The sequence below is a fragment of the Lichenostomus cassidix genome, chromosome 17 (assembly GCF_008360975.1).
Source record: "Lichenostomus cassidix isolate B80296 chromosome 17, HeHo_3.0, whole genome shotgun sequence".
NCBI classification, from domain to species: Eukaryota; Metazoa; Chordata; class Aves; order Passeriformes; family Meliphagidae; genus Lichenostomus; species Lichenostomus cassidix.
The window spans coordinates 9,041,685-9,069,233 of record NC_139497.1 but is presented as its reverse complement, the minus strand read 5'-3'; the positions used below and the strand labels follow the sequence as shown (position 1 = coordinate 9,069,233).

The window sequence follows — 27,549 nt, the reverse complement described above, 5'->3', positions numbered from 1 at the left end:
GGTCACCCTGGAGCTGGCTGCTCTCAGGAGAGCTCAGAGAGATTTTAAAGCATCAAGTTTGGACCATCCATAGATGAAGCTTCCTGCAGGGACTGTTTCCATCAGGTCCCAAAGAGTTCATTGCGTTGGAGCATCAGGATTTCACACTCTGGGCTTTTAATCTCAGCTCTGGATGTGTCTTGCCTTACACAGCAAAGAGTTGGTGTAAATTAAAGTGGAGGCAGTGAGTTTGACGGGCTGGGCTTGGATCAGAACACTGCTGGAGTCACTGGAGATCATCTGCTGAACATCTCAGTGAAGTTCTCTTGGCATTTCCTTTCGCCTGGGAAGACATTTTCAAAAATTCCCATTTTCTGAAGCTCCACATGATGCTTGCTTGGAGCATTTGGTGTGACTTGGGGACACACCTCTTCACCCAGAGCTTGTGATCCCACCAGCCTGCAGCTTTTACTGGGCCAAACTGCACCCAAACCTGCTGGATTTGAGGCCAAGCCAGGGAGATGCAATGTCCTGTCAGTGTCAAATTCTGCCTTTGACATCACAGCTGCTCCCATTTCTTGGTGCCTGCAGTGCCTGGCAGCCCTGTCTGAGTGCCCTGCTCACCCACTGTGCTTTGGCAGTTTGGGAAGTGATGTCAATGCCAGCCCAGCAGTTTGGGAAGTGATGTCACCCCAGCAGTTTGGGAAGTGATGTCACCCAGCCCTGCTGAGCTCTGCACCCCTCGGTGCTTCCTGCTGTGTCCAGACTCTGCTCCCCACGCTCAGCAGGGCCAAACAGCCCCTTCACCTCCATCCTTCTGCAACCCAACCTCTCTGCAAGCCCAGAGGCTCCTCCTTTTGGGGGATTTTGAGCAAAACCCAGCTGTGATGGTAAACCAGCCTCTGCTTTTGCTGCCTGCAGTTTGAGCTGCTGGAGTTTCACTACCAAAATCTCCTTCCTGCTGTACAGCCAGGGGTGCCCTGAGCCTCCTGCCCAGCAGCTCTTGCCTGGGGAGTCTGAAGGAGCTTCTGCTGCTCAGCCACGGCTGCACCACGGGCTGACCCTCGTGGGAGGACAGGGTGAGTGTCCCTGGGGCTCTCTGTGCTGCTTTCTTCATATTCTGCTTTATCAGGAATCATGGTTACAGACAAAGCTTTCCACGGGTGTCACCCCAGTGCTGGTGGGGTTTGTAAGGGTTGGAACAGGTGAAGGGATTTGATACCCAGAAAATCTCTGTCATGCTCAGGGCTGCAGGGCTGGATGTAGGTGCTGATTCCTCCCCTTCACATCCAGATCAGTTCTGATTATAAAATCACAGATTAACAGGATGTTTTGGGCTGGGAGGACTTTAAACACCATCTTGTTCCACCCCCTGCCATGGGGAGTGACAACTTCCACTATCCCAGGTTGCTCCAAGCCCTGGCCATGAGCACTTCCAGGGATGGAGCATTTCTACTGTTGCTCTCCAGGCAAGATCGTGGCTAATGGTTTGTGTGATTCCTCTCGAAGTTAAACAAAAATTAAACTTTTTTTTTCCCTGCTTTGCCTTAAGTTGAAGCCCATTTCAAATTCTGTAGTAATTCCTAGGTGTTTTCTTCTCACCACTCAAAATGCTTTCTCTCTGATCCTCTGCCTCTTTTGTGAAGAAATTATTGCACATATTAAAGCTTGATTTCTACAGAGTAGGCATTGAATCCAGGCTATGGCTACTGGGGGGGAAATAAAACCCATGATTTTGTGAATTTTTGTCACCCTGAGCAGGTTTTTGCCACTGTTTTGGGTACAAAAAAAGGATCTACTTGTTGCCAGCTCTCTGCCATGGGGTGGGATTTCTGGACTTTTGTGGATGATTATGCCAGGAGGCAAAACAAAACATTGTCAAAAAGTCCTTAATTTAGAAAGGTTCCCTTTTTGGGAAGGGTAGTGAAAGACAGAGGAAAGCAAAGGCTTAAAGGCTGCCATAGCCCTCCCTGTGTTAGGAGCCACTGTCCTTTGCAAATCATAGTCAGCATTCCCTGAGCCCCTGGGAATTTAGACTCCCAAACTTACCAAAAGGGGTGTTGAAGGCTCCATTGAGGAATTGCCACCCTGTTCCAGCCAGGCTTCAGGAAGCCCTGGTAAGGACAAAGTGGTTCTCACCATCTCTGATCTGTTCAAGCCACAAGGAGGGGACAGGCTCATTGCAGGTGTTTCTGGCTCACCAGACCAGGAGGGAGCAAAGGTGTCTCTGAGGACACATCAGCTGCTGAAATGCCCTCAGGCTGTTCCCTCTGTGGAATGTGTCCCTCATCCCTTGGGATGTGGTGCAGGGCAGGCTGACAGCATCATTACACAGATCCCAAAGATGGGGAGATGCTGGGATGTGACACGGGGACAGCCCAGAGCCACAGTGAGCAGGGCTGGCACAGCAGCCAGGCTGTAAATCCAAGTGCTTCAGCACAATCACAAGTGGCTGGTTGGAGCATTGCCCACAGCTGAAGTGAGGCTGACAAGTGGCCAGGGAGGTGTTTCCCAGCTGGTGAATGGGCTGGAAAGCTGCTTCCCAAAAAGGGACAGCTGGGTCCCTGCCAGCAGGGCTCCTCACCCACTGTCCTGCTGCCACCCTGAGCCTGGGTCACCCCATGGTACAACTGTCCTCAAGGGAAAGAGCAGCTTGGGAGGAGGCTGTGCCCCCAAACTGTCCCCAGAAGAGCCTCCCCAGCTGCTGGTGGCCCTGGCAGTGAAGAGGGAGCTGAAGGGCAGGAGCTGCTGTGGGTGGAGGGAGCAGCATCAGCCCTGTGCTCCAGGAGAAAGACCTGACTCAGAACAGCAGCACCTCCTTCCCAGCAGGGTGACCTGCTTGGGGGGACAGTGGGAGGTGTCTGGGGGACAGAGGGAGGTGTTTGGGGGACAGAGGGAGGTGTTTGGGGGACAGAGGGAGGTGTTTGGGGGCTGCAGGGCTGGGAATTCTGGCAGCAGGAGAGGGAGCAGCTCCTCAGCCCCTGGCTGAGTGTGCTGTAACCAAACCAGCTGGAATCACTGAGTGTGGAAGGTTCTGAGCTCTCACCTGGCATTTCAAATGCAGGCAGTTTTGGAGCCAAGCAGTAACAGCATTAGTTATTTCATTATCCTCCATCAGCAGTGGGTGCTGCTGAACATTTCCTGTACAGCCCTTCCTCTTTCCCTTGCAGCACAATCACTGTGCTCTGGGCTGGGGCAGCCTCACCTCCAGTGCTGGGGCAGTCTGGGGGCTCTTACACCACAGTGTAAGAAAGGTATTGAGCCATTAGAGACTGTCCAAAAAAAGGGCAATGAAGGTGGTGAAGTGCCTTGTGGGGAGCTGTATGAGGAGCAGCTGAGGGCACTGGGTCTGTTCAGCCTGGAGGAGATGGAGGGGAGACTCACTGCAGTTACAACTTCCTCCTGAGGGGATGAGGAGGGGCAGCTCTGAGCTCTGCTCTGGGACAGGGACAGGAGCCAGGGAATGGCTGGAGCTGGGCCAGGGCAGGTCAGGCTGGAGATCAGGAAAGGTTCTTCCCCCAGAGGGTGCTGGGCACTGCCCAGGCTCCCCAGGGAATGGGCACAGCCTGAGGCTGCCAGAGCTCCAGGAGTGTTTGGACAATGCTGCCAGGGATGCACAGGGTGGGATTGTTGGGTGTCTGTGGCTGGACTGATGACCCTTGGGGTCCCTGCCAGCTCAGAATATTCCATGATTCTGTGATGTCAAGCTGAGCACAGCAGGTCTGACTCTGACTCCCACAAGCTCCTGTATTTGCATATGGAAAACAAGACTTGGCCCCTTGCACCTGCCAGGTGTAGAGACAGAATAGAGAGTAACCAGCTTTGGGCCACAGATCCTCAGGATCAGGAGAAGCTGTCCCTGCTGCAGAGGATTGAAGTGTTCCTGGTGCTTTCTGCTGTGCTCAGTGCTGTCCTGGGCAAGTCCTGGGGCACATTTGTCACCTCCTGCACTGAGACATTGCCTCCAGCATCAGCTGGGTGCTCACCCTGGCATCACCCCCTGGATCCCCTGATTGATGAGTTTGCCAATGGCAGCTCTCAGAGGAGCTTTGCTGACTCATTTCACACTTGCTGGGCACCAGCTGAGTGTGAAAGGCCCAGGAGCCAGCCCAGACATTCCTGGGAGGTCTCGTGGGGCAGCTGCTGGAGATCTGAGCTCCCTCCTCCTGCCCTGTCCCAGAGCTCCTGGGAGCAGCACTGCAGCACTTTGGGGTTTCTCTGTTTTCCTCCTGTGCTATTTAGGGGTTGTTGCTGTGGGCAGGGACTCCCTGGGCTGTAAGGAGCCTCTGAGCAGACACCTCTCCTGCCTGTACTGGTGGCTGAATATCTCAAAGGTGGCATTTTTTGCACTGTTGAGGACCCAGGCCTCGCTGGAAGCAAGGGAGAAGCAGGGGAAGAATTTACGACTAAAGTCATCCATGATGAGAAAGTCCAGTGAGAATTGCCATGGGTTTCCTGCCCATGAGTATTTTGTGGGGTTTTTTTTCTCTTCCAGCAGGAACAGGTGTGAATCCAGCATCCCAACACAAGGGAAAATAACCCAAATCCAGGCCCCTGGTTGTCCCTTGGCCACCCAGATCAGCTCATGTTGTAGTGATCCAAACTGTGGGAAAGAGGGGAATGAAATGAGCTCTAGAGCCAGGAGACTGAGAGAGGAAATGTTCCTCTAGGTAAGGCAACAGCTTGGAAGTCAGGGTTTATTTTTAGGATTTGCTGTAAACTCAACCCATGAGCATGACACAGGACCCACATTTCACTTCTCCATCCCTCAAATCAGTCTGAAATGCCCTTCCCCTTTCCATCTTGCCTTTTTCAATGGAAAACCTGCAGTTAACAGAGTAACTGGGATTTGCTTTTTGCATCAGCAAAGTCAGGCACAGAGACCTGGATTTTCTCTGGGTTTCTGGAAGACTCTACAGTAAAGGCTGCTGTGAGAATGAGAGGAAGCAATTCCACATCTCCCAGGAGGAGCTGGGCAGTAGTTGGGATTTCCACCAAGGCTTTTGTTCCCAGTGCTGCACTTTGGGTTTGGGGTCTGCTCTAATGGAACTCTCCAAATAACCTGTTTACCCTAGAACCTGCTGTCAAGGGCAGGGTAGAAGTGACTGACAGACTTGTTTTCCAAATTGGCTTCTCTGTACTAATTAATTCCTTGATTAATCCCCACCTGCCTGCCTCGCCAGGGTTGCTGTGAAGCTTAATTGAATTTGTGTCTCTCATGCACCTGGCAAGCTCAGAGGAAAGGTGTTGCTCCCTGCTGTCAGAACACTCTCCTTGGATAAATCCTGTTACCAAACAGGCAGAGCCCAGAGTCTGCCTGAGGCTCGTGGGTGGCACCATCAGCACCTTGGATTTGGGCTCTTAGAGGAGGAAATGCTTTTGGGTTCATGATTTGATGCATAAATATTTGTATGTTTTTATATATCTGTGGAAGAAGTGGCTGTTGCTGTCCCCACATTTGCCAAAGTGCCCAGCAAACAGCTGAAGTCTCATATTTCAACATTCAGCTGAGCAAGGGTTGGGGAGGAACTGAACCAGGATAATCCCTTTTTATTCCACCAGGGAGCATAACTCTAATGATTTTGGTACTAAACACTTCTGCAGGTCGACAGTCACCTTTTTATTCTTAACTAACTGTTCATTAGTGGTTCCCTCGGGACAGGCAGCTGTGAAACCCAGAGCTGTTCCCAGGCATGGAAATAGCTAGGAATTAAAATGTATCTACATTCCTGCAAGCAGTGGTAGCTCAGGCTACATCTAAACACCAAAACCTACCCTGATCACCCCCCATATCCTGTTGTCTCTGCTCAATTTAACAGTTACTCAGTATTTAGTAATTCCAGTAAAATCCTTCCATTCCAGACTTGTTTGATTTAAAGGAATTTTGGGAATATGGTCCTTATTCGCTCTGAGGAAAATGGTTTTAAGCTTGTAGTATTTTAAGGTGATTTTTTTTTATGCCTTTCTGAGATTAATTTGTGTGCTTGTAAAGACCATGACCACACCATACCTCGGTTAATCCAGATTATTTGCTGGTAGGGAATTCTGAGCAGATCCTACAGCCGCAGCTTGGTGCTTCAGCAGAAAGCTGTGGGTGCAAACACTTCATTCTGCACATTCCCTGGTTTTCCCACAACCCTTCCTGCCCCAGGAAACATCAGCCAATTTGCATATTAATACTGATAATGAGCGACTGGGAGATTTCTCATGATGTCAGAGCCCAGGGAGGGAGGGAGGACTGGAGGGGCTGGGAAAGCCCAGGGTGCAGGGCTGAGGATGTGTCCAGCATTGCTGTGGGATGCCAGCAGTGCCAGTGTGGTGTGTGGGCAGCCTGAGCTGCCAGAACCTCCTGCCCAGCAGGAACTGTGGCCATTTACCCACATTTTTAGGTGGTGACTTTCCAAGGTGTTTCCTGTTGCTGAGCTGGCAAAGCCTGACCGCAGCAGGAACATGCTGTGCCAAAACTGTGCCAAAACTCATCCCAAAACTGACTGCACACTCTGCATGCTGCCTGGGCTCAGGGCTCTTGGCAATGCTTTATTCCTCCTCCACAGTGCTGTGGAGGTGGAAGGGACCTCCTGAAGCCACCCAGTCCAGCTCCTGCTCAAGCAGGGTCACCCAGAGATGGTTGCCACATCCAAGCAGCTTTTGAGCATCTCCAAGGATGGAACATCACCTCCCTCAGCCCTCAGCAACACCTGGGCTGAGGCAGCCCAAGGTGCCAGGAGCCTCTCTGGGGGTTCATGTGCAGGTCAGTGTCCACCAGGTCCTTTCCTGCCTCTCCAGCTGGTGGCCCCAAGCATGGAGTGGTGTTTATTCCTCCCAGGGGCAGGACTTGGCACTTCTCCCTGTGGAACTTCATGAGGTTCCTCATTCCCTTTCCCAGCCTGCCCAGGTCCCTCTGGGTGGCACCACGGCCCCCTGGCACATCACCCATGGCTCCCAGTTTGGTGGCAAGAGTACATTCTGCCCCATCATCCAGGTCACTAATGAAGATGTTGATCAGGACTGGAGCCAGGATTTATAGGATTGACCCCTGGGATACACAAGTCACTGGCTGCCAACTCAGCTTTGTGCCAACCATCACAACCAAACCACTCCTGAGTTTGCAATCCACTCTCTGCTCCTCCAGCCCCAACAGCTCAAAGCCCAAGAGTGAGGGCTCCAAATCACCAAATCAGCTTTGCCGTGGTGGAGGGGATGAGATGCATTTTCAAGTTTGTTTTTGCACCCAAACCAGCTGGAAAATCTACATGGGAAAATCTGCAGGTCAGTCAATCATCAAGGGTGACTGGCAGGGAGCAGAGGCTGGAAACTGAAAGGTCACATGCCCTGGGACCTGCCAGCCAGGACCTTGGTGACTTTTCTTGCTCTGAGCACAAACAAAAGCAGTTTTAAAAGCTGCTGTCCTGGCAAGAGGCCACTCGAGCCTGCCAGCACCTGCAGGGCTGCTCGCTGATGGAGGCTGCAGCAGGATAAATATTTACAAGAAGAATTAGTATGAAAAGGCACCTTTGGATGTCCCAGCCAGTGTTTTTGGTTAAAAACCTCCACATTCATTGAAATCTGCCCCACTGGCCTGTGTCCAGCCCCATGCTGAGCTGGCTCATGGCACCCACTGGGGTCAGCCCTCCCAAAACCAGCAAAACCCATCCCAAATCCGTTTCTGCTGGGAATGGAGCAATCAGTGGCTGCTTTGCACCTCAGTTTCTTCCCAGAAGATGACAATGTTCATTTGGCTCCAGCACCTCGCTGCCCCAAGCTGGGCACCAGCCTTTCCCAGCCCAGCCCAGCTGAAAAGAGATGAGCCAAGAAAACCAGTGCCAGCCACCACCATGAGATTGTCACCCAGATCCCTGGGGATGATCCCTGCTCTAGACTGGAGAAAACACAAGTTCTGCCTGCGGAAAGGGAAAACAGAGGAACTGTGTCAGTATCTGGAGGGAGTAGTTTGTCTGCCTAAGGGGAAAATAACACAGAAATGGATTTTTACAGCCACGCTGAGGAGGCCAAGCAGGCACTGTGCAGCTCCTGGGGCTCTGCTTAGTGCCAAGAGAGCTCGAGCTGCCTGGGGTCAATGCAGCTCAGAGACCACCAGAGAAACTCCTGGTTTCTCCTCCTGCACCTCCTCCAGCCAGCTGGCAAGGGCTCATCCTTTTGCCTCAGTTTCCCTCCCTGCCCTCTGCTGAAGATTGTCACCCATCCTGAGGAGAGGAAGCTGCATGAGGGATTTCTCCCTTTCTAGGGAAGCTTTAGGGGTTGGGGTGCTGATCCCATCCCAGGCCATCCCCACTGCCAAGGGCTGCACCAACCCCCATCCTGCTGCTGGGGAGGTGTGGGTGTGGGATGGAGGATGATCATCAGCTGGAGGTGGGAGGTGCATGGGGAGGCAGCAGCCCTGGGCAGCCCCAGGATGCTGCTGGAGCTCATGCTGGAGCTGGGTCCTTCCTGGGAGCACCAGGACCTGCCTGCTGCAGGCCAAACACGGTGTTGTTTTGGCTTTCTGAAGAGGTGGGTGATGTGGGGAGTGTCCCAGAGGTGACCATGGGGCAGCTGGGGCTCAGCCAGCAGCATCCCAGGGTGCTGGCACTGTCCCAGCAGTGGCTCCAGGTGGTGGCTGAGCTCCCCAGGGCCACCAGCACAGCTGGAGCCACACACTGCTCCCTGGCTCCAGCTTCCCGTGTTTTTTCAAGGTCCATTCCCAGGTGGAGGCTGGTGATGCCACCAGGGATGGAGAGTGAATGAGGGATGAGGGACCAGAAGGAGGATTCCTGTCCAGGGCTCCCCTTCCCCTCTGGCCTCACAGGATGGGGAGCACCCTGGGAATGGTCCCTCGGAACCTGCTGTGCCCAGGCTTGGTGGCACCCATGGATGGCTGTGGGGTGTCCCTCCCTCAGCAGGATGCCATGGGCAGTGTCACTGTGGCAATATGGAGATGACATTTTTGGGTGGAGATGCCACTGCTGGCAATGCCAGACCCTGCAGACCCCCCTGTGGTATGGATTGTGCTCCTGGGCTCTCCCCATGGCTGCTCTGGCTCTGCTGGGGAGGAGCTGCTTCCTTTCCCCCTTCCCCCCATCCCTGCTGCCCAGAGCTGGCTCAGGTGTGAGCAGACATGTCCAGCTGGGTGTGAGGGACAGATGGACACACATCCCTGCCCAGGTCAGGTTCCCACCCTGCCCAGCTGGGATGGGTGAGACAAACCCCAGCAGGGGTGTGGGGAGCCATGAGCCTCCCCTGGCTCTGGGTGAGCACCCTGGGGTCCCCAGTGCTGAGGGGCTCCCTCCAGACTGGGGGTGGCTGTGTTTTGGTGTCTGGGGTTGAGTGACCCCAGGGAGGACAGTGACACCTCCACTGCAGGGTAGGGGATGCTGATGTTCCTCGAGCTGCCCTGGGTCCTGCATCCTCCCTGCTGGGCCACCCTCCTCTTCCTCCTGCCTGGCCCTGGGAGGCTGAAGAGGGTCTGGATCTGCACATGGGGCTGTTCTCTGTAAAGGGGACATCCTGCACCCCTCAGTGCCACCACCGGCCCCTGTCACTCCTGCCAGGACAGCCTCAGCAGGTATTTGCTCCAGCCTGATTTACCAAGGCGCTGTGTCCTTCATCCTTCCCACCCTGCCAGGGGCAGGACAGGCAGTCAGGGTGCTGGAGACACACAGCTGTGGATGTGTCTTTGTCCCCAAGCCAAGTGGCACACGGCTCTGCCAGCTGAGACTGTGTCAGGGCAGGGCTGTCCCTACAGTGCCACCGGCTGGGGACCAGCTGGGAGGTCACAGTGACATCTGTGTCCCTGGGCTGGACACTGCAGCACCTCCTGCTCTCTGAGTTGGGATGCTCTCCAGGCAGCCAGAGCTGCTGGAAAGTCTGATGTCCTGGAGGAATCAGGGTGTCCCTGGCTCTGGAGGAAGGGGCTGCCCCTGGCTGGCTGCTGTGGGGAGGAGATGTGGCCCCTCCATGCTCACCCAGAGCCTGGGGTCTTCTGTCCCCCGATGTCCCCATGTGCCATCAGCCGGAGCAGGGGCTGCAGGGAGCTCAGTGCAGTGACTGTGTGCAGGAACAGGGGACGGGTCTGGCTAAAAGAGATGGAAAAGCACCCCCAGGGCTTGCCCAGAGCTGGAACAAGCTCCTGGTCCCACAGAACAATAAATCTGACTTTCCTTTGTGACTTTTGCTACCTTGTCCTGTGACCACCTGAACCTTTAGCCAAGGGGACAGCAAAGCCTCTGCCTTCAGCAGCACTATGGCTCGGTGAATGGGCACCTGTAACGAGACCGAGCCCATCAGGGACATCCCAGACCTCCCTGTGCTCATTACCAAGGGGTAATTAGTGCCTCTGCAGCCTCTCGAGGCCGGGGGGTGGCAGAGGGAGCTGATTTCAGGTGTCAGAGCTGTGCCCTGGTTGTGTGGGCAGCAGTGAAGAGCTGCCAGCCTTGGCGATGCAGGTGAGAGGGGAGCAGAGACAAAGCTGCTCCTTGCAATGGGATTTCACTGCCAAATTTTGGGCAGCTGAAGAGAAAGGTGCTGGAGAGATGCTTTGCTCCATTCTAGGGAGTAAAACTGGGAAAGGGGTTGGAGGGAGGGGCAGGGGCTCTGGGGAGCTGAGGCTGCCTGTGCCACTGCTGCAGCTGCACACAGAGGCTCCCAGGGACTGGCTCTGGGTGTGTTGGGGTGTCTGCAGCCATGCTGGGGGGTTGGACCCCCCTGTCTGGGCTGGAGGCTCAGATTTGGGGGTGCAGAGGGGCTGCTGTGCATAGCTGTGTCCCTCAGGGTTCATCAGCCCCAAGCCACTGGTTTGGTGATTTGGGTTTGGCTGCTCAGGAAGGGTAAATGCACAGGGTCAGTAATGTCCCTGGTCTTGCTGGGCAGCACATGGGGGCAGGTGGTGATGTGGGGCTGCTTCAGCAGCTCACCCCAATCCCTGCTGGGAGAGATCCCCAAGATTTGGGCAGGGGCAGAAGCTGCATTTGGGTCTGGGTGTTGTCCAGAGGGGATCGTGTTGGGAGCTGGGGATTAGCACCCAATGGCAATAACTGTGCAGTGGGTGTTGCTATGGCAGGAAAACAAACTTGCATCAACCTCATCTCACCTGGGAAGGGGATGAGAGCCAGTGTGGATGGGGATGCTCTGCTGGGAAGCAAAAGGAATTCATGTAAGACCAATCTACTTGCAAAAGGGGTTAAACAAGGCCAAAATGAAGTGCTTTAGAGAGTGTTTCCTCCCAGAATAAGGGGGTTCCTAGGGCTCTGGGTTTGGTTTAAATTCACATTAAAGCCCCACCAAGGCAAGCTTCTGGTTTTACCTTTGAAAGATCCAGACTGAGTTAGAGCCTCTCAAGTTCAAACCACTGCCCCAAGTGCTGAAGCACATCTGGCTGCTTTGCTCTGCAGAACTCGCAGGAATTTACCTTTCCTTTGTGAAGAAAAGGTAAATCCTTCAATAAGTGGGCAGTAAGGTTTTCTTTAAAAAACAAAGCTTTTGCCCCCAAAATATCTCCTCAGCTGCACTAAAGGCCTCTGACATGACACCCCTTCAAGGCAGCCTTGTTCTGTGTTACCAAAAACCAAATCCTTCACATTTTAAAATCACCTTAATAGTGCTTAAATAATTATTTTCTCCCTTTAAAGTTCCATCTCCTGAAAGCATGTGATTGCAAGGAGATGACATTGCTGAGAAAAGCCCTGGGTTTGGGCAAGCACCCACATATCAAAAATCACCAGCCAGGAGCCTCCTGTTTTCTTGGGAAAAATCCCCTTGTGACTCAGACAAAGTGAGGCTGGTTTGAAGGGCTGGCTGGCAGCAGCCAGGGCTTGGTGTGAGCAGGGAGGGAAGTGAAAAAAGCTTTGCATTTGTGTAAGGCTGCAAAATGGGGTTGCCAAACAGGATATAGGCTGGGAAACCAGCTGGGCGAGGAGGCTGTGGCCTGCCGAGTGCATCATTTGCTGGTGCTGATAATTCTATTGACATTAAAGGGGAGTTAATCTTTTTGGTGGTTCACTGCTTTTTAACACACTGCTCTGAGCGCTGTGCTGCTATGGGGGTTTGGATGCACTTTGAGATTTTGGGTGTTTAGTTTTGCTGAAATAAGTGCTGTCGGTTAAAATTCCCTGGGTTTGTATCCTGTGAGATAGGAGCCTGGAGAGGGACCTCACAGGGCAGCAATCACAGAATTACAGAATCATTAAGGTTGGAAAAGACCTTTAAGATCATCAAGTCCAACTGTCAGCCCAGCATCACCACAATGATCACCACTAAACCATGTCCCCAAGTGCCACATTCACACGTTTCTTTGAACACCTCCAGGGATGGTGACTCCATCAGTTCCCTGGGTAGCCTGTGCCAGTGCTTTACAATCTTTTTGATTAATTTGTTTTTCTTAGTATCCAGTCTCCATCTCCTCTGGTGCAACTTTCCTCTTGTTCTGTGACTTGTCCTTCCCCAGAGCAAAGCGCTGGGTGGGAGCCCATGGGACACAGCTCCTGGTTCCTGCATGGGGAGCTCCAGCTCATGGTTTCTTTCTCTGAAGAGATGAGAAAGAAATTCCCCCCATGAGTCAGAGCCTGCCAGGTCCTTCTGCCAGGTCCTTCTCTGCAGAGATCACAGGGAAATTTGTCCCTTTTGCTGCCCAAGAAGCCCTGGGGTGCCCTGCCCCCCCTGCCATCAGCTGGGGCAGCCCTAGTTTGTGTCCCACAGGCAGCTTTTCCTTCCTGGCTCTGTGCTGTGGGTGACCCCAGGGAAGGTTTGGGTGAAATTCAGCCCAGCTCTTCACTGATCCAATGGGTTTTGTGTTCCTCCTCCTGCCTGTGCTGTTTTTCCTGCCCTGGCAATCAGCAAACTGTAGCTGTTCAGCTGGAGGTTGGCTCCTCTCACTCTGGTTTCCTGAGGTTGGTCATGTATCCTGTGCCCACTCTCTTTTTCCCCCTCTTTCTTTTCCTACAGCCTGAAGTGACTTTCACTGGATTAAAAAGTGAATTCAAATGAAAGCCTTGCAGGGGGAAGCTGTTTGGGGTTTATACCTGGGGTTTGTCCTGTCTGTGGGCTGGAGCAGTGAGGATGCTCAGGGCAGCTCTGCTCTGAGCCCCTTCTGCTGCTGTGGGGAGCAGCCTTAGCCTAATGAGTGTAAACATGTCCCTGAAGCTGAAAATAACCTCCAAAATGTTGTTTAGCCTGGAGAAAAGGAGGCTGACGGGAGCCTGACAGCTTCCTGGCAGGAGGGGCAGCCAGGTGGGGGTCAGGCTCTTCTCCCATGGAACAAGTGACAGGGCAAGAGGAGGTTCAGCCTGAACATCAGGAAGAATTTCTTCATGGAAAGGATGGTTGTGTTTTGGAACTGCCCAGGCAGGTGGTGGAGTGCCCAACCCTGGAGGGACTGGATGTGGCACTCAGTGCTCTGGGCTGGTGACAAGGTGGGGATTGGTCACAGCTTGGACTCGATGATCCTGGAGTTCTTTGCCAACCTCACTGATCTGTGATTCTGTGACAATAATCTGTAAGAGCTTTCTGCAAACAGACCCTAATGCACCTCTGTGCTCGAGGGAGCTTGGCTGGCACTGGCAGCTCCCAGCAGAGCTGTGAGGCTGCAGGGGAATCCTTGGCTCCCAGGAGGGTTTCTCTGTGACCTCCAGCATGTTCCTCACATCTCCAGGTCAGTGCATTTTGTGAGGTGTCATTTCTCCCTGTCACTGAGGAGCCCTTGTGTCCCACAGGGCTCACCCAGGAGGGATGGGAGGTTGGGTGTCCCCACGGGTGTCCCCACAGGTGTCCCCCCAGAGCAGGAGCCAGGAGCTGCCACAGCCCAGCCCAGGGGCACACGGAGGAAGGGACAAAGCTCCAGCATGTGGCACTGAGCTGCTCCAGGATGAGTGCTCCATGCCTGGCTGTGATGCTGGACAGGCAGCTACACTCCTCCTGGGCCAAACACCTCCTGGCATGTATGTGAAGGACAGCAGGGACCTGCTGGAAGTCCCTCCTTGCCTGGCTCAGAGCAGGGTTTGAAGCCTCCATCGTGTCCAGGAGGACCCTCTGCCATGAGCTTGTCCTGCCTGCACTGGGCTGGTGCAGCTGGATCTGGAGTCACCAGTGGGTTGAAGCCCTACTGAGAGAATAGAGGAGGAAAATCAAGGTTTGGGGTCTCCTGGACTTCCCTCAGGGTAGGAGTGAGTGGTGCACTGTCCTGCCACTGGGGGAAATGGGTGGGATGAGTGGGAGTAGGAGAATCTGACTTTACAGGGTTGGTTCTGGGTGCTTTGGCAGTCATTGAAGTGCTGTTTGAGGTGAGACTGTGGGTTCCCCAGGCATAGTCAAGTATGACATAAAGAATGATGTGTATGTGCTTATATATATACATATATACATATATGTATATATATGTGTGTGTAGAAAAAGGTATGGCAGCACTACCTGAATGAAGGGAAAGTGGTTTGGGTGCAAATCTAAGGAGATTTGCTGTTTCCTAAATGTGTTTTAACTGTAAAGGAAACCTGTCAGTTCAGCTGCTTTATAGGAAAAGTATAAAAGTGGGTGTGTACTGGGGACAGGGGGATGCCAGCACAGCCCCTGGGCACTAGGTGGTCTCTGCTGAATCCTTCAGTGTGGATCTGACCCACCGTGGCCACCTCCTGCCACATCCCTGCACATAGTTCCTGCAGCCATTCCTTCCCCACAGCATTGCCCTGGTTTCCTCAGCTGGACAAAGCTGTCTTTTCCAGTGCAGTGCTCACAGAATTCCCACCTGCTCAACCCCCAGCCCCTCTAATCCCTTTATGGTGTTTGTGCCGAGCTCCTCCTGCCGATCCTGCTCTTTGCCTTCCCTCTAATCTCCCCATCAAGCTGTTTGGGAGGACAAAAACCACCCTGGGTTGTTCAGACCCAGCCTGGGGAGAGGGAATGCTCTCCTGTGGGGCTCCATGGTCCAGATCTCTGGGAGATGCTCTGGGGGTTTAACAACCAGGGAGAAACTCCCTCAGTTCCGAGCAGCATCCTAAATCCTGGAGGAGGATTTGAAGTAAAACCCAAACTCTTCATCCCAGTATCCCTGCTTTGTGTCCAGGGATGATCCCTCTTGGGTGGGTGGGATGATCCCAACCCCCTGCCCTGCTGCAGAACCAGGAGAAGGTGTTATAAGTCACCCCAGCAGGTAAATTAGTCCATGTTTAACCCCTTTTGTGGTAAAGCCTGTTGTGTTACTGAGGATTTTCAACCTGAAAAATTTCCTAAGGGTTTATTACTCCTATCAAAGGAAAAAATATCTTTAGTGTGTTTTGGCAAGGCTGGAAAATGCTCAGGCTGATAAAGCCTCAAAGTCAGAGAGATAAAAACTGGAAGTATTTCAGCCTTGGCCAGGTGTCCCCAGGAGGGCTCTCCAGGCTGCCTGCAGACTGATCCATCACCAAAAAACCAGACACTGGGAAGGAGAGAAGCCCTGCTGCATCCCTCAGGGGACTGGGATGGCATCCAGGGAGCACAACACAGGGGATGGCTGGGCTGGGCTGGAGCAGCAAAGCAGAATCAGCTTCTCTTCCTGCTGTCCTTTATGTGGAGAAACCCCTCTGTGCTGCAGCTCTGACCAGGCTTCACAAAGTCCTCTGGAGATTTAATCTGTGACCTTTTACTTCTCCAAGGACACCCCTGCTCCCTGGCTGCCCTCAGCCTTGCTGCCTGCCCGACCTTGGAACAGTCACTGATTCCCTGAGTCGGGAGCCTCGTGGTGGTTAATATTTACTGTACCTGGTGTGGAGGGGAGCAGGCAGGAGCCCTCTGATTGCAGACAGCGTGGGCTTGTTCGGGGTGAAATGTTATCCAAGAGCCTGGAGGATCCAGGTGTGAATGGTGCTCGGTGGTGTTGGTGTGGCAGAGTTGTTGCTATAGAAATAGCTGGGATTAGACTCTGGCGAGGTAAGGCTTGATCCCAGGAAAAGCTGACTAAGCAGGTGCCCAACCTTATATGGCAGAAACACCTTTTCCTGCTTACTGAAATCCTTTTTGGTATGAAATAATTTTGTATATTTGGCGAGCTGCCTCGAGGGTGGTGTTTGGGCAGGGGTGGGACATGGGCACTTGGGGACATGGTTTAGTGGTGGCCTCAGCAGTGCTGGGGTAACAGCTGGACTCGATGATCTTTTCCACCCTTAGGAATTCTGTGATTCCATGGCTGTGCACCCACAGGTTGGTGTTGTCCCTGCTGTCCCCAAACAACCACAAACACACAGTGTTTGCTCTCCTGGGGCAGGTGGGCTCTGATCAGGTGAGGGATTATTGGTGTTTGTTCTGTCTTCCCCTTTTGGGTGTTTTGGTGCTCAGGAATTCCAGCTGGTCACAGAGGAGCTCTGCTTTCCGATCCAGGTTACCAGTGAGCATTAACACAGCCTGGATTTTGTTTCCTTTCTCCCTGGGTTTGAGCCCACTCAAGCTCTGGGGTATTTCTGCAGAGGCTGGCACACCCAGGAGGGAAGCCAGAGTTTTTACTGGGAATAAAATGAGGATCTGCCATAGCTAGATGGTCAGAAGGTGCAGGGTATTAGCTGAGCCCTCATATCACAGTGAGCACAGGGTTGCTGTCTGTGAAGGATGCAGCACTTCAGGCTCTGGAGAGGCAGCTCCCCTCTCCTCCTGGGGTTTGTGGTGCTTCCCAAGGGATGCAGATCCATCTCTGTGCTTCCTGCTCAGCATCAGGCCCTGCCTCCCCAGCCCTGAGGCCGGTCCCGTGGGCTGCAGCTCCCCAGGGGGATGGAGATGGAGATGGGAGCTCAGAGCCAAGGATCCAGCAGAGCCGCTGACGCCTCCCCAGCCCGGCGCCGGCTCGGTGTTGCAACGCCTCTGGGAAACGGCTGCACACCCAGGGGTGCATTTCCTCCTGCCCTGGGACGGTTTCCAAACAAGAATGAGGAAATGCTGAGCTTTGCAACCACATTCGTGGATATGTCCCTAAAATACCCCGGAGAGGGAGGTGGCTGCTTTCGAGCTGCACCCCAGCTTCAGTTACAGGAGGCTCTGAATGTCATCAGGGCAGTATCAAGGACACGGGGCAGTCCAGAGTGGCTCTGCCACTGCTGCTCCAGGGACCTTGGGCACATCCCTGGGTGCCAACCTCCTGCCCCGGTGCTCTGCTCGGTGCAACACCCACGAGCTGTGGGGTGGGTGACGTCTGGCCTGCCCGCAGCCTGCTGCCACTGATGTCACCGCCCGGTCACCCAAATTGCTCATTAAGTTTTGCTTCTCTCGCTGCCAATCTCATTTCCTGGTTCTTGTGCAACCCCAAGTGCTTTCAGGTTTCTTCCCGGTTCTTTATCTGCCTGCGGGACCAAAACACCTCCAGAAGAAAAACAGAGTTGATGTCTTGGGTCAGTGCCCGGGGAGGAGATGTCCTGGGGGGAGCAATCAACCGTGCAGTGGTTTTTTTAGCTGCCTTGGTGCAGATGTTTTATTGTTTTGCAGAAAAACATTCCTGGGGGTGAGTCAGGCAGCCACAAGCATGAGTCTGCCTTAAGAACCGGGGGAATTAGCAGAAGCACAACTCCTTTAGAGCCCAGTCATGCCTTAAAGCCTTTTCTCCTCTTGTAACATCGAAAAACTGCTTGAAACCCGAGGCTGGAGACTCGAGGTGCTCTCACCCCGCCGGGTTTGCTGGGGGGTTGTTTGGAATCTTACCCTCCTCGCAGAGAAAACGACAGCAGTATTTGAGATAACCCCCGGGGCGCCGGCAGGGCCGCTCACGGCTGTGCCGTGCTGGTTCTGCATTGTCACCTTCGGGTCTGTCTGCTGTGACACGTGGGAGCCTCTAACGCAGCATCGATGGAAAACTAGGAAGGCAGCGAGGCGTTTAATTCCCCTAATTGGATCTGCGCTCGGCTCAATAGCTGGAAATTGCTGCTGTATTGAAATAATCGACTCAGATTCACACCTGTTGGTTTAGGATTTTTTTGCTGACTGTAAATCACAGCAGAGCCTGTGCTGAGCGTGGATAGTTTGGGGGTTTAAAGAGACTTTACCACGCTCTGGTGCTTAAAATTTGTACTTTAACTCAGCGGTTTATAGATGGGAAGGGCTGAAGTAGGAGATGTCAGTGTTTTCCCAGTAGCTCTCCCTGCAGCCCTCAGCTTTTCTTCCCTTGGAAGAAGCCCTGCAGCTACAGAGGGGTGCAGCTGGGTGGGAAGGGCTCATCCCTGGGGTATTCAGGGCAGGATGGGGGCAGAAGGGTAGCGCTAGGGCTGCCAGGCACCCGCCTGCCCCTGTCCCCGGGAGTCTGGCTGTCACCGATGTCCCCAGGGATCGGTTTCTGTCACTGATGTCCCCAGGACCACCCAGGCACCCAGATCCATTCCCACACACCACCCCTCACAGGGCATGGTCGCAGCCAGGCTTTTGGGGTGCTGGGGGGAGCACACCCCAAACAGCCTCCCCAGCTGGGAGAAAACACCCGCACACGTGTGAGAGGGCAACCCTACACAAACAAGGGGCCAAGAGCGACGACACACTCACAGAGAGGATGGAAGGTGGTAAATTATATTTTCAATGTGTAGCACTTGTTACTTTTTAAATAAACAGGAAGTTATTTAGCCGATAACTCACCACTTTTTAAATAAAGTGATGTTTCAGCCATGCGCTAGCTTTCGTTTTTAATAAGTAATATTTTAATAAGGAAAGAAAACAATGCTAAACGTCCTCAATGGGTGTCCCGGGGTGGGGGCCGGGGCCAGGCGCTCCCTCCCCGGGGCGGAGCTGCCTGCGCACCTCCCCCGACCGCGGGCGCCTTTAAAGCGCGGGCTGAGCGGGCGCGGGCAGCGCTGGGGCCGGTGAGACCGGGGGTTACAAGTTCGAGTCCCGCCGGGGACACTCCGCTCGGCCCGGGGGGAGGCAGCCGAGGTGGGGGTTTGGGTGGTTGATTTTGGGCTGGGAGGTTGATTTGTCAAGTCCCCGTGGGGTGATGGTCCGGGGGTGATGTGGCACTCACCTGTGCGCCCTCGCAGGGCCGTCGCCATGTCGGTGTCGCACAGCTCCAGGCTGAACAAGCTGGTGCGGGAGCAGTACATGAGGCTGCCCCAGGATGGGAAGGTTCAGGTCACCTACGTGTGGATCGACGGCAGCGGCGAGGGAGTGCGCTGCAAGAGCAGGACCCTCGATAAGGAGCCCAAGAGCATCGAAGGTAAGGCCGCTGCTTGTCCCTCCGGGTGATGGGTGGAGTGGTGGAGGGTTTGAGCATCGCCTGGGAAAAGTTCTGGGGTGCTTTAGGGGGTGGGAGTTGGGACTGGCTCTGCCTGGTTGCGTGGCACCAGTGATACCTGTTGCACCAAGCAGCAGGGTGAATATCCAACCGGCGTCCCTGCGGTTTGCTTAATCCGCTAATCTCTGCTATTAGTGCTGGGTGGGAAGGGGAGGATGAGTTCCTCGCCCCTTTCAGCCAGGCAAACAGGCATGGAGATGTGTCGGCATCTGGATGGGGTTTGGCAGAGGGACGTGGTGTGGCTGGGACTGATCCTGCCACCATCGTGCCTGATGGTGCTGGGGGGTGAACACACTGATGCTCGGGGAGCACCGATGGGCTCTGGGGATGTGAAAGAAAACCTTTGTGGCTGTCATCCCATGGAACTCAGCACCCTTTGGGTGCTCCATCCTGGATCTGAGCCACCAGCACTTGGCACAATCCATATGTGGACCTTTTCTCAACCTCACTCCCTCCTCCTCCGTCCCCCTCCTGCCTCGCAGATGTCCCCGAGTGGAATTTCGATGGCTCCAGCACGGCGCAGGCAGAGGGCTCCAACAGTGACATGTTCCTGGTGCCCGTCTGCATGTTCAGGGACCCTTTTTGCCTGGACCCCAACAAGCTGGTGCTCTGCGAAGTGCTGAAGTACAACAGGAAACCCGCAGGTGAGCACCTCCAGCGAGCACCCCGCGGCTCCCCAGGGTCACCCCCTTATTATTTAGGGTGCCACCTCCCCCAGGAGCCGCTTGCTCTGGCCCGCTGGCCCTGGGGTGCAGCTCAGCGCCGAGCGCTTGGCCCGAGGCTCCGAAATCCGGGCGCTGGTGGTGGTGGTTGCTTGCGGGAACTTGTTTTAGTGGCACAGGGCGAGGAGGAGAGCAGCGAGACGTGCAGCTCACTCACGGCACTCGCCAAAGGCGTCTCCCTGCTCTTGAGCCCGAGCGCACCCAGCGCCGGGGCAGCGGGAGCTGCAAGCGCGGGGGTTTTAGCATGCCGGGCTGTGGTTGCGTGCCTCGCTGGTGGGAGGCTGCAGAAAAGGAAGGAGAAGATGCTGAGACGGCGTGTGCTGGCTCCGAGTGACCTTTTGCAAGCAGCCCAGAACGCGCTGGCTCTCGGTCTTATCACCCAGTCTGCAGTCGCAGAAGTCTGCAGTCCGTCTTGTCCCTCCGATAAAGCCTCAGACACAGGAAAAGGAGCCGGTTTGCAGGGACACGCTGAGGGGCTCCCGGAGGGGTTATTTGCCGGCCAATAGCCGGATATTTGCCAGTCGAGCAGGGCTGTGCCCCGCTGAGTGTGAGGGGGAGGGGGAGAGCATCTGCGGGTGGTGCACATCTGCCGGGAGAGCGGGGGCTGCGGGCAGCCATGGTGAAAGACGGGGCTGATTCCTCCTCTGACAGCGTCCTGCCTTTCAGCCACGGATGGGGGGAAGTGTTTTGGTTGAGATTCCTGCGCTGCAGCTCCTCCACTGAAACAGTTTGTAAAAAGAGCTCTGACTCTGGAGCCCCTGGGGCAGAGAGAGCTCAGCCCAGAGTCCTGCTGGCGAGGGAGGTGCACCCTCCAGCCCTTCCCGTGATGGGTTTCCGTGGACCTTAAAGACTGTGTGGGCTCAGGGGAAGAAGTTTTCTTTCCCTTGCTCCCCATCTCCCACTGCTCCCTTCAGCCCCATGCTCTGTTGTAGCTGCTTTGGGACTTTTATTGCAGAATGTGCAGCCTGTCCCTGGGACGGCAGTTTATCAGCCTTTTCCCAGATATCTTGGTCCAAGCTCTCATTCCCCTTGCCTGGCACATTGTCCCGTGTCTGGACTGTTCTCTGATATCTGTGTTTTCCTGGAAAAGCCCCAGCTGCCTCCAGCATCTCGAAAGGCCAAGGCAGGGCCAGCCAGTCTGGATGCCAACCAAAACCATGGAGCTGGAGAAAGATAAGAATAATTAAGATGAGGCTAATAGAAAGAGGATGGGGGTGAAGGAGTGATGGAAGACATATAGTCACTCTTCCCAGGTCTGCTGGATGCCTGGAGGATGGGGCTGGGGTAAGGCTCCTGATCTCTATGTGAGTAAGAGGAGGAGGAGGATATTCATGGACCATCAGCAGTGGTTTGGGGAATAAGGTAATTAAACCCTCCTGACCTGTGGCCTGATGCTCTGGTGACGGAGTAACTGCAAAGAAGAATTTGGTGAGCAGGAAGGGGGATTCACTCATGATTTCCTCAAGGCTTTTGTGGGAAGCACTTGGCAGTGGTGGAGCCTGAGTGGGATGGAGCAGAGCATGGTGGGTGCTGGCTCACAGCACGGCTCTAACCCGGACCTCTCTGCTCCCAGAGACCAACCTGAGACACACGTGCAAGAAAGTCATGGACCTGGTGAAGGACAGCCACCCCTGGTTCGGGATGGAGCAGGAGTACACACTGCTGGGCATCAACGGCCACCCCTACGGCTGGCCCGACAACGGCTTCCCCGGCCCGCAGGGTAAGCTCCCTCCCTGCGCCTGCCCAAATCCTCCCCTCAGCTCCCACACTGCCGCTTGTGCAGTGCTGGATGGTGGTTATCCCATCGCAGGCTCGGTGCAGCTCTGCCGTCAGGGATGACCCCAGGTAGGAGGTGTTTGCAGAGAGCACCTGGTGCCCCGCGGCTCACGTGAGCAGCGCCGCTCCCGCCGGACCCTGCTTGCACAAACAGCTCAGCTGCACGACTTGTTTGGCAAGGGCTGGAGAACTGGGCTGGAAAAACCTCCTCCCCGTGGCTGTTGGAGAAAGGGCTTGGCATGGCTCCTTGTGCCCTCCTGCAGCAGCGAGCCAGCTCCTCAGCTGCCTCCTGGGAGAGAGCCAGAGCTTTCCCAACCTGATTTTTGTGCGGACCTGCTGCTTGCAACATCTCCCTTCCCCCAGGCGGGGAGAAGATCTTTGCCTGACCTGTTTGAATGAAGACGATATCAAACCCCAGCGAGTTGGATTTTCTAGCTGTGAACAATGCCAGCTGTTGTCAGAACAATCTCGGATGCTTGATGTGCTCAGAGGGTCAGGGAGGTGCCCTGGGGCAGAGCAAGCTTTCCTTATCTCCTGGCTACTTCCCAGCTGATGTGTTACAATTCTTATTTAACCGCCCAGATAAGGCTGAGGTTGCAAAGATGAACTGCTCACACTGCTGGTCCTGGAGCTGGGGTTGGTGGCTTGATGTCCTGTAGAGAGAAACATCCTTTTAATTCCCATAAATCCTCTGCCTGTGGCAGCAGGTACCTGGGAGTGTGGGATTATGCTACAATGCTGTTGTTGCTCCCCAAAGCTTTCCTTGGGTGGTGACTCCTTGTTCTTTCCAGGCCCCTATTACTGCGGGGTTGGAGCAGATAAGGTGTATGGGCGAGATATTGTGGAGTCTCACTACAAGGCTTGTCTCTACGCCGGGGTGAAGATCTGTGGCACCAACGCAGAGGTGATGCCCTCCCAGGTACGTGGAGGCATTTCCAGTGATGGAGATGAGTTATCAGGAGGCTGGAATAACCCAGCAGCTCCCAGCTCCTCTGGAATCCGGTGACTCCTCACATGGGAGCAGTTGCACTGCTAGAATGAAAATACATTTCATTTTCTCCTAACTCACCCCGAGCTCCTTACACAGCTCAGCCTGAGCTCTGGCAGCCAGAGCAGAGCTGGGAGCAGGGATGCAGGGGACAGTGGGATCCAGGGTGGGCTGTGGGAACACCACGTGCAGTGACAGGGTCTGAGCCCTGTTCCGCCACCTGGGAACCTGGAAGTTTGGGTGGGATATGGCCTTGGGGGGATTTGGGTTTATCTAGGAGTGAGCAGCAGAGAGTCCCTGATTGCATTAGGCAGGTGGCCAGACTGACTGGCTGCGGATCGCTGGCTCTCCTGCTGCTGATGTGGCATTGATAAGCAGGGAGCTTATCAATGGAGCTGAGGTGGGACTTCTGCCGACCCTGCTGTTTGCCCCAACTTCTGCAGGGTCCTCCTTGGCTGCGTTCCTCATCCTGGGCTCAGGCTCTTCCATGCCAGCAGCAGTAAAGACGTCACCCTGTGCTTAGTCACCGTGGGTGGTGCAACCCTGGCTCCGGCCGGGAAGGGAGCAGCCCTGGGAAGGACTAACAGGTTCCTCGTTAATCCTCCACCCTGTTTGCAGTGTGGGCTGGGGGTCCTGCAGCTCTAGCACCAGCCTCAATCAGACGTGGTGTTTATTTACCGCTGTTTTGATTAAAAACCCCTCTGATTTGCTCTGTGTAATCATGAGCGGTTTATTCCCATTTTTGTTCTATGCCAGAGCTGTCCTGTTGCTTAAATGGATGCTCCCCATCCTTGTTGCTGATTCCCAAGGGTAACATTCAGGTGTAGGCCAGAGTGGCAGTAATGTGGTGGCTGGAGAGGTACCCACCTGTTATTCTTACCTTACCTGGTATCTGCTCGTCCCTTCCAGTGGGAGTTCCAGGTGGGGCCGTGTGAAGGCATTGAGATGGGGGATCACCTCTGGATGGCTCGCTTCATCCTCCACCGTGTCTGTGAGGACTTTGGGGTTGTGGCCACGCTGGACCCCAAACCAATGACCGGCAACTGGAACGGCGCTGGGTGTCACACCAACTACAGCACCGAGGAGATGCGGAGAGAGGGGGGTCTCAAGTGAGTCCTGGGGGGTCTCAAGTGAGTCCTGGGGGTCTCAAGGGGTGTCTCAGGACTCAAGGGAATCCCGGGAGGCTCTCTGGATGTACCTGGGAGGTTGGGGATATCCTGGGCCCTGTGGAAGTGTCTCCCTACCTTTGTGGCTGCACCAGGCAGGGCTGGGGCTATTCCAGCTCATTATTTTAAAAGCAGCCTATCATCTGGGCGTGTCCCCTGGGCTGTCCTTGTCCCTGCATGGGAGGAGGGGGTGACACTCCCCAAATGGACCTGCTGACCCCCCTCTCCTCTCACACAGACACATTGAAGCTGCCATCGAGAAGCTGAGCAAGAGGCACGATTACCACATCTGCGTGTACGACCCGCGGGGCGGCAGGGACAACTCCCGGCGCCTCACTGGCCACCACGAGACCTCCAACATCTTCGAGTTCTCTGCCGGTGTGGCCAACCGAGGTGCCAGCATCCGAATCCCACGCCAGGTCGGCCAGGACGGCTATGGCTACTTCGAGGACCGGCGGCCAGCGGCCAACTGTGACCCCTACGCTGTCACCGAGGCCATCATGAGGACGACAGTGCTCAACGAGACCGGGGTGGAGACCAAGGACTACGCTGACCACTGAAGGCACGGGGTGGGTGGAGGTTCTCGTGTCTGCAGTAGCTTCTCCTGTGGGATTTGTGCCTGTGCGGTGTCCTCAGCTGCACGCTCAGACTCTTTAGGAACCTCGCTTCTGGTCTTGTGAAACGTCGCCTTAGAAATATATATTTTATAGCAAGAGGGAGGGGCCCAACCTATTTTCTCAACCACTTCGTTTCTTCTGGTTTCTGGTTTTAGGTCGTGAGGTTTTGTTTTTTTTTTAAAACTTGGATTGAATTTTTTTCCTGATGGACTTTACACTGTGATGTACATAGATCCCTATGTGGATGCTGCAGCTGCTGCTGTTTGTACCTAGGGAGGGTGGATGCTTTTTTTCCATATCTCTGTTGCAAGGAAATGATAATAAATAATTTTTCTGGCTGCGTGGCAGCTGGGTTATGCCGTGGCGAGTGCATTTTTCCATAGCTCCCAGAGTTCCATGGAGATTATAATTCAGGTGTTGCTGGTGGGTTGCAGCTACTGAGCAGCCTGGGCAGGAGCTGGAGGAGCAGAGATGCTGGAGGAACCTTGAGGCAGGTGCCTGGAGCTGCCTTGCCTCATTTTCTGGCCCAAAGGCCATCTCCTTCCATCGTGATCCCAAAGGCAAACAGAGCAGTGCGGGCTGAGCAAACAGCGGCTGGGGCAGCAGCTGGCGGGCGTTTACACAGGGTGTGTGCTGCTGAGTCAGCACTGCCAGCCCAGCCCGGGTACAGCCAGCACAGCCCTCCCCTCTGGGGACACCTTTGGGTGCAGGAGGGGACCATGGGGACATCTACTCTGCTGCCTTGGTGAACCACAGAGACATGGTGCAGCTCCCTGGGTTGGAGTCTCTCTACAATGTGGAGGTCATAGATTTATTTATAGAATCACAGAATGATTCGGGTTGGAAGGGACCTTAAAGACCACCTTTTTTCACCCCCTGCTGTGAGCAGGGACACCTCCCACTGTCCCAGGCTGCTCCAAGCCCTGTCCAGCCTGGCACTGGGCACTCCCAGGGATCCAGGGGCAGCCACAGCTTCTCTGGGCACCCTGTGCCAGGGTCTCCCCACCCTCACAGGGAAGAATTTCTTCCTAATATCTAATCCAAACCTACTCTTAGTTTAAAGCCATTCCCTCTCATCCAATCAAAGTCACAGAGTCCAATCTTCAGGAAAGGCATTTCCATATAGATGAGTGTTAACAGCATCTCCAATCCCAGGCCCTTTGGTCCCTCTGCAGTGCAGCTGTGGGGATCTTGGTGGCAAGCACAGGGAACATCCACCTAATTCCAGGGACACCTCAAACAGGCAGGTTTAGTCTGTGGGACAGAGCTGCAGGATGTGACCCAGCTGCAGTCTCACCAACAGGGGAGTCACTGTTGGTGGGAGGGAAGCAGCAGAATGGACAGAGGACATCATTCCAGCGCAGTCATGCAGGTTTTGAAACTGGTTTTATGTTTATCCTTGGATCTGACACAGGTGACAAGCTGGAATGGAGGCCCCTGAGTCCCTCCTGCAGGTCACAGCACTGCCAGTGGCACAGGGAATGAGGGCCACAGGAGCCAGGAGAGGGTCAAGCCTTGGACCACAAGTAGCCAGGAGCCGTTGGTGCCTCTGAGCTGTTCAAGAATAAATGTGACCCAGTCCTCAGCCTAAAAAGGACACATTTTCCTTCCAGAAGTTGCTGTTTGGGATGTTTAACGTTTTTCATCAAAACCACAACCCTGTCTTGTTTTCCTCTCATTTCTATGATGTCTCTAATGGGTAATTTGAGCGCTCGGACAATGACTGATGGATGCAGCTGGAAAATCAATAAAGAGCTAAATCTGGAGTGGGAAGACTCCTGTCTGCTTCCCTGGCTGTACCAGTGGCTGAAGTACTTCAGCTTTCATCACACTATGCTGTACAGACACTGTCAAATTTGGGGAAACATGTGAGTTCACATTCCCATCATGGCAATGTCTGTGGCTGGACACAGCGACTGGGACATGCAAACATTTTGTGTCTCTGGGTCTCACCCTGTGGTTCCCCTGCAACCAAGGACAATCCTCTCCAGGGCAGGATAGTGAGGCTCCAGGGGCAATCCAGAGACTCTCCCAAAGCCACTGCTGAGGCTTTTCCCTGAGCTGGGCTCAGTCCTGTCCCACGTGCCAGGAGCCACTGTGTGCTTGGAGACATTCATGCTTATCCTTTGCCAAAACACAGATCTTCTCTCTTGTACATTTTGAGGTCAAAATGAGCCAGAAAACATTTCAGGGTTTTGGGTTTTTACTAAAGCAGAGTTTCCCACCCACAGGGCCTGCAGCACAGGGGAAACAAGGACAATGACACATTCCCACAAGAGTTTTCTGATCGTTTTGCTGTGTTTGCTGCTGTTGCAGGTGGGGTTGTTTGGTTTAGTGAGGTGCTGGGGATGGAGCCAGCCTGAGCTGAGGCTTGAGGCCTTGGCAGGGGCTGCAGTGTCCACATCCCCATCCACATCCCCATCCCCACCCCAGGGTTGGACAGTTCTGGGAGGAGACAGCCAGCATGGCCTACTGCTCTGTGCTGGACTGTGATGGGTTGGAGCAGTGGTGGGATCCCAGCTGGGATCCAGCCTGGGATGGGATGCTGGGGGTGGGTCAGTGTTATCCAGGGCATGCCCGAAGGAACATCCCTAGGTGGATGGGTCAGTGTTATCCGGGATATTCCCAAGGAGTGTCCCGGTGTGGATGAGTCAGTGTTATTCGGGACAGTCCCAAGGACCATCCCGGTGTGGATGGCTCAGTGTTATCCCGGACATCCCCAAGCAGTGTCCCTGCTGTCCCGGCGGTGTCACCCCCAGGCCGGGGGTGGCAGGGACATTTCGGGAGGCTGGTGCCCTCTGCAGGCGCGGACAGGAATGGCAGGGAGCAGCGCCCCGATCCGGGCTGGGAAAATCCGCTGGGATAATCGAGTGCCACCCTTCCCGCAGCCCTGCAAAGGCCACCGCTAACCCGTGCCCCCAAGTCCCCATGTCCCCACACCCACACGGCTTTCAAATCCCTCCACGGATGGTGACTCCACCGCCTGGTATCTATGCCAGGGCTGGACAGCCGTTTTGGTGAGGAAATTTTCCCTAATATCTAACCTAAACCTCCCCTGGCACAAGTTGAGGCCATTTCCTCTCAT

The 27,549-nt window shown here is 54.6% G+C and overlaps 1 protein-coding gene across 3 annotated transcripts; it reads left to right on the top strand.

Annotated features, from left to right (window-relative positions):
- The first annotated feature begins 748 nt into the window (after window positions 1-748).
- Window positions 749-24,823, top strand: LOC146429991 (glutamine synthetase). 3 transcript variants are annotated; one of them, XM_085076406.1, is made up of 7 exons: window positions 749-1,058; window positions 18,942-19,117; window positions 19,678-19,839; window positions 21,491-21,637; window positions 22,485-22,612; window positions 23,591-23,790; window positions 24,086-24,823. In XM_085076406.1, the coding sequence occupies exons 2-7, from the start codon at window positions 18,952-18,954 to the stop codon at window positions 24,405-24,407; spliced, it is 1,125 nt and encodes a 374-aa protein (XP_084932532.1). In that variant the 5' UTR covers window positions 749-1,058; window positions 18,942-18,951; the 3' UTR covers window positions 24,408-24,823. The 3 variants fall into 3 exon arrangements, with proteins under 3 accessions (XP_084932532.1, XP_084932530.1, XP_084932529.1); XM_085076404.1 differs by lacking the exon at window positions 749-1,058 and adding an exon at window positions 18,725-18,837; XM_085076403.1 differs by lacking the exon at window positions 749-1,058 and having other exon boundaries at window positions 18,898-19,117.
- The last annotated feature ends 2,726 nt before the right edge of the window (window positions 24,824-27,549 follow it).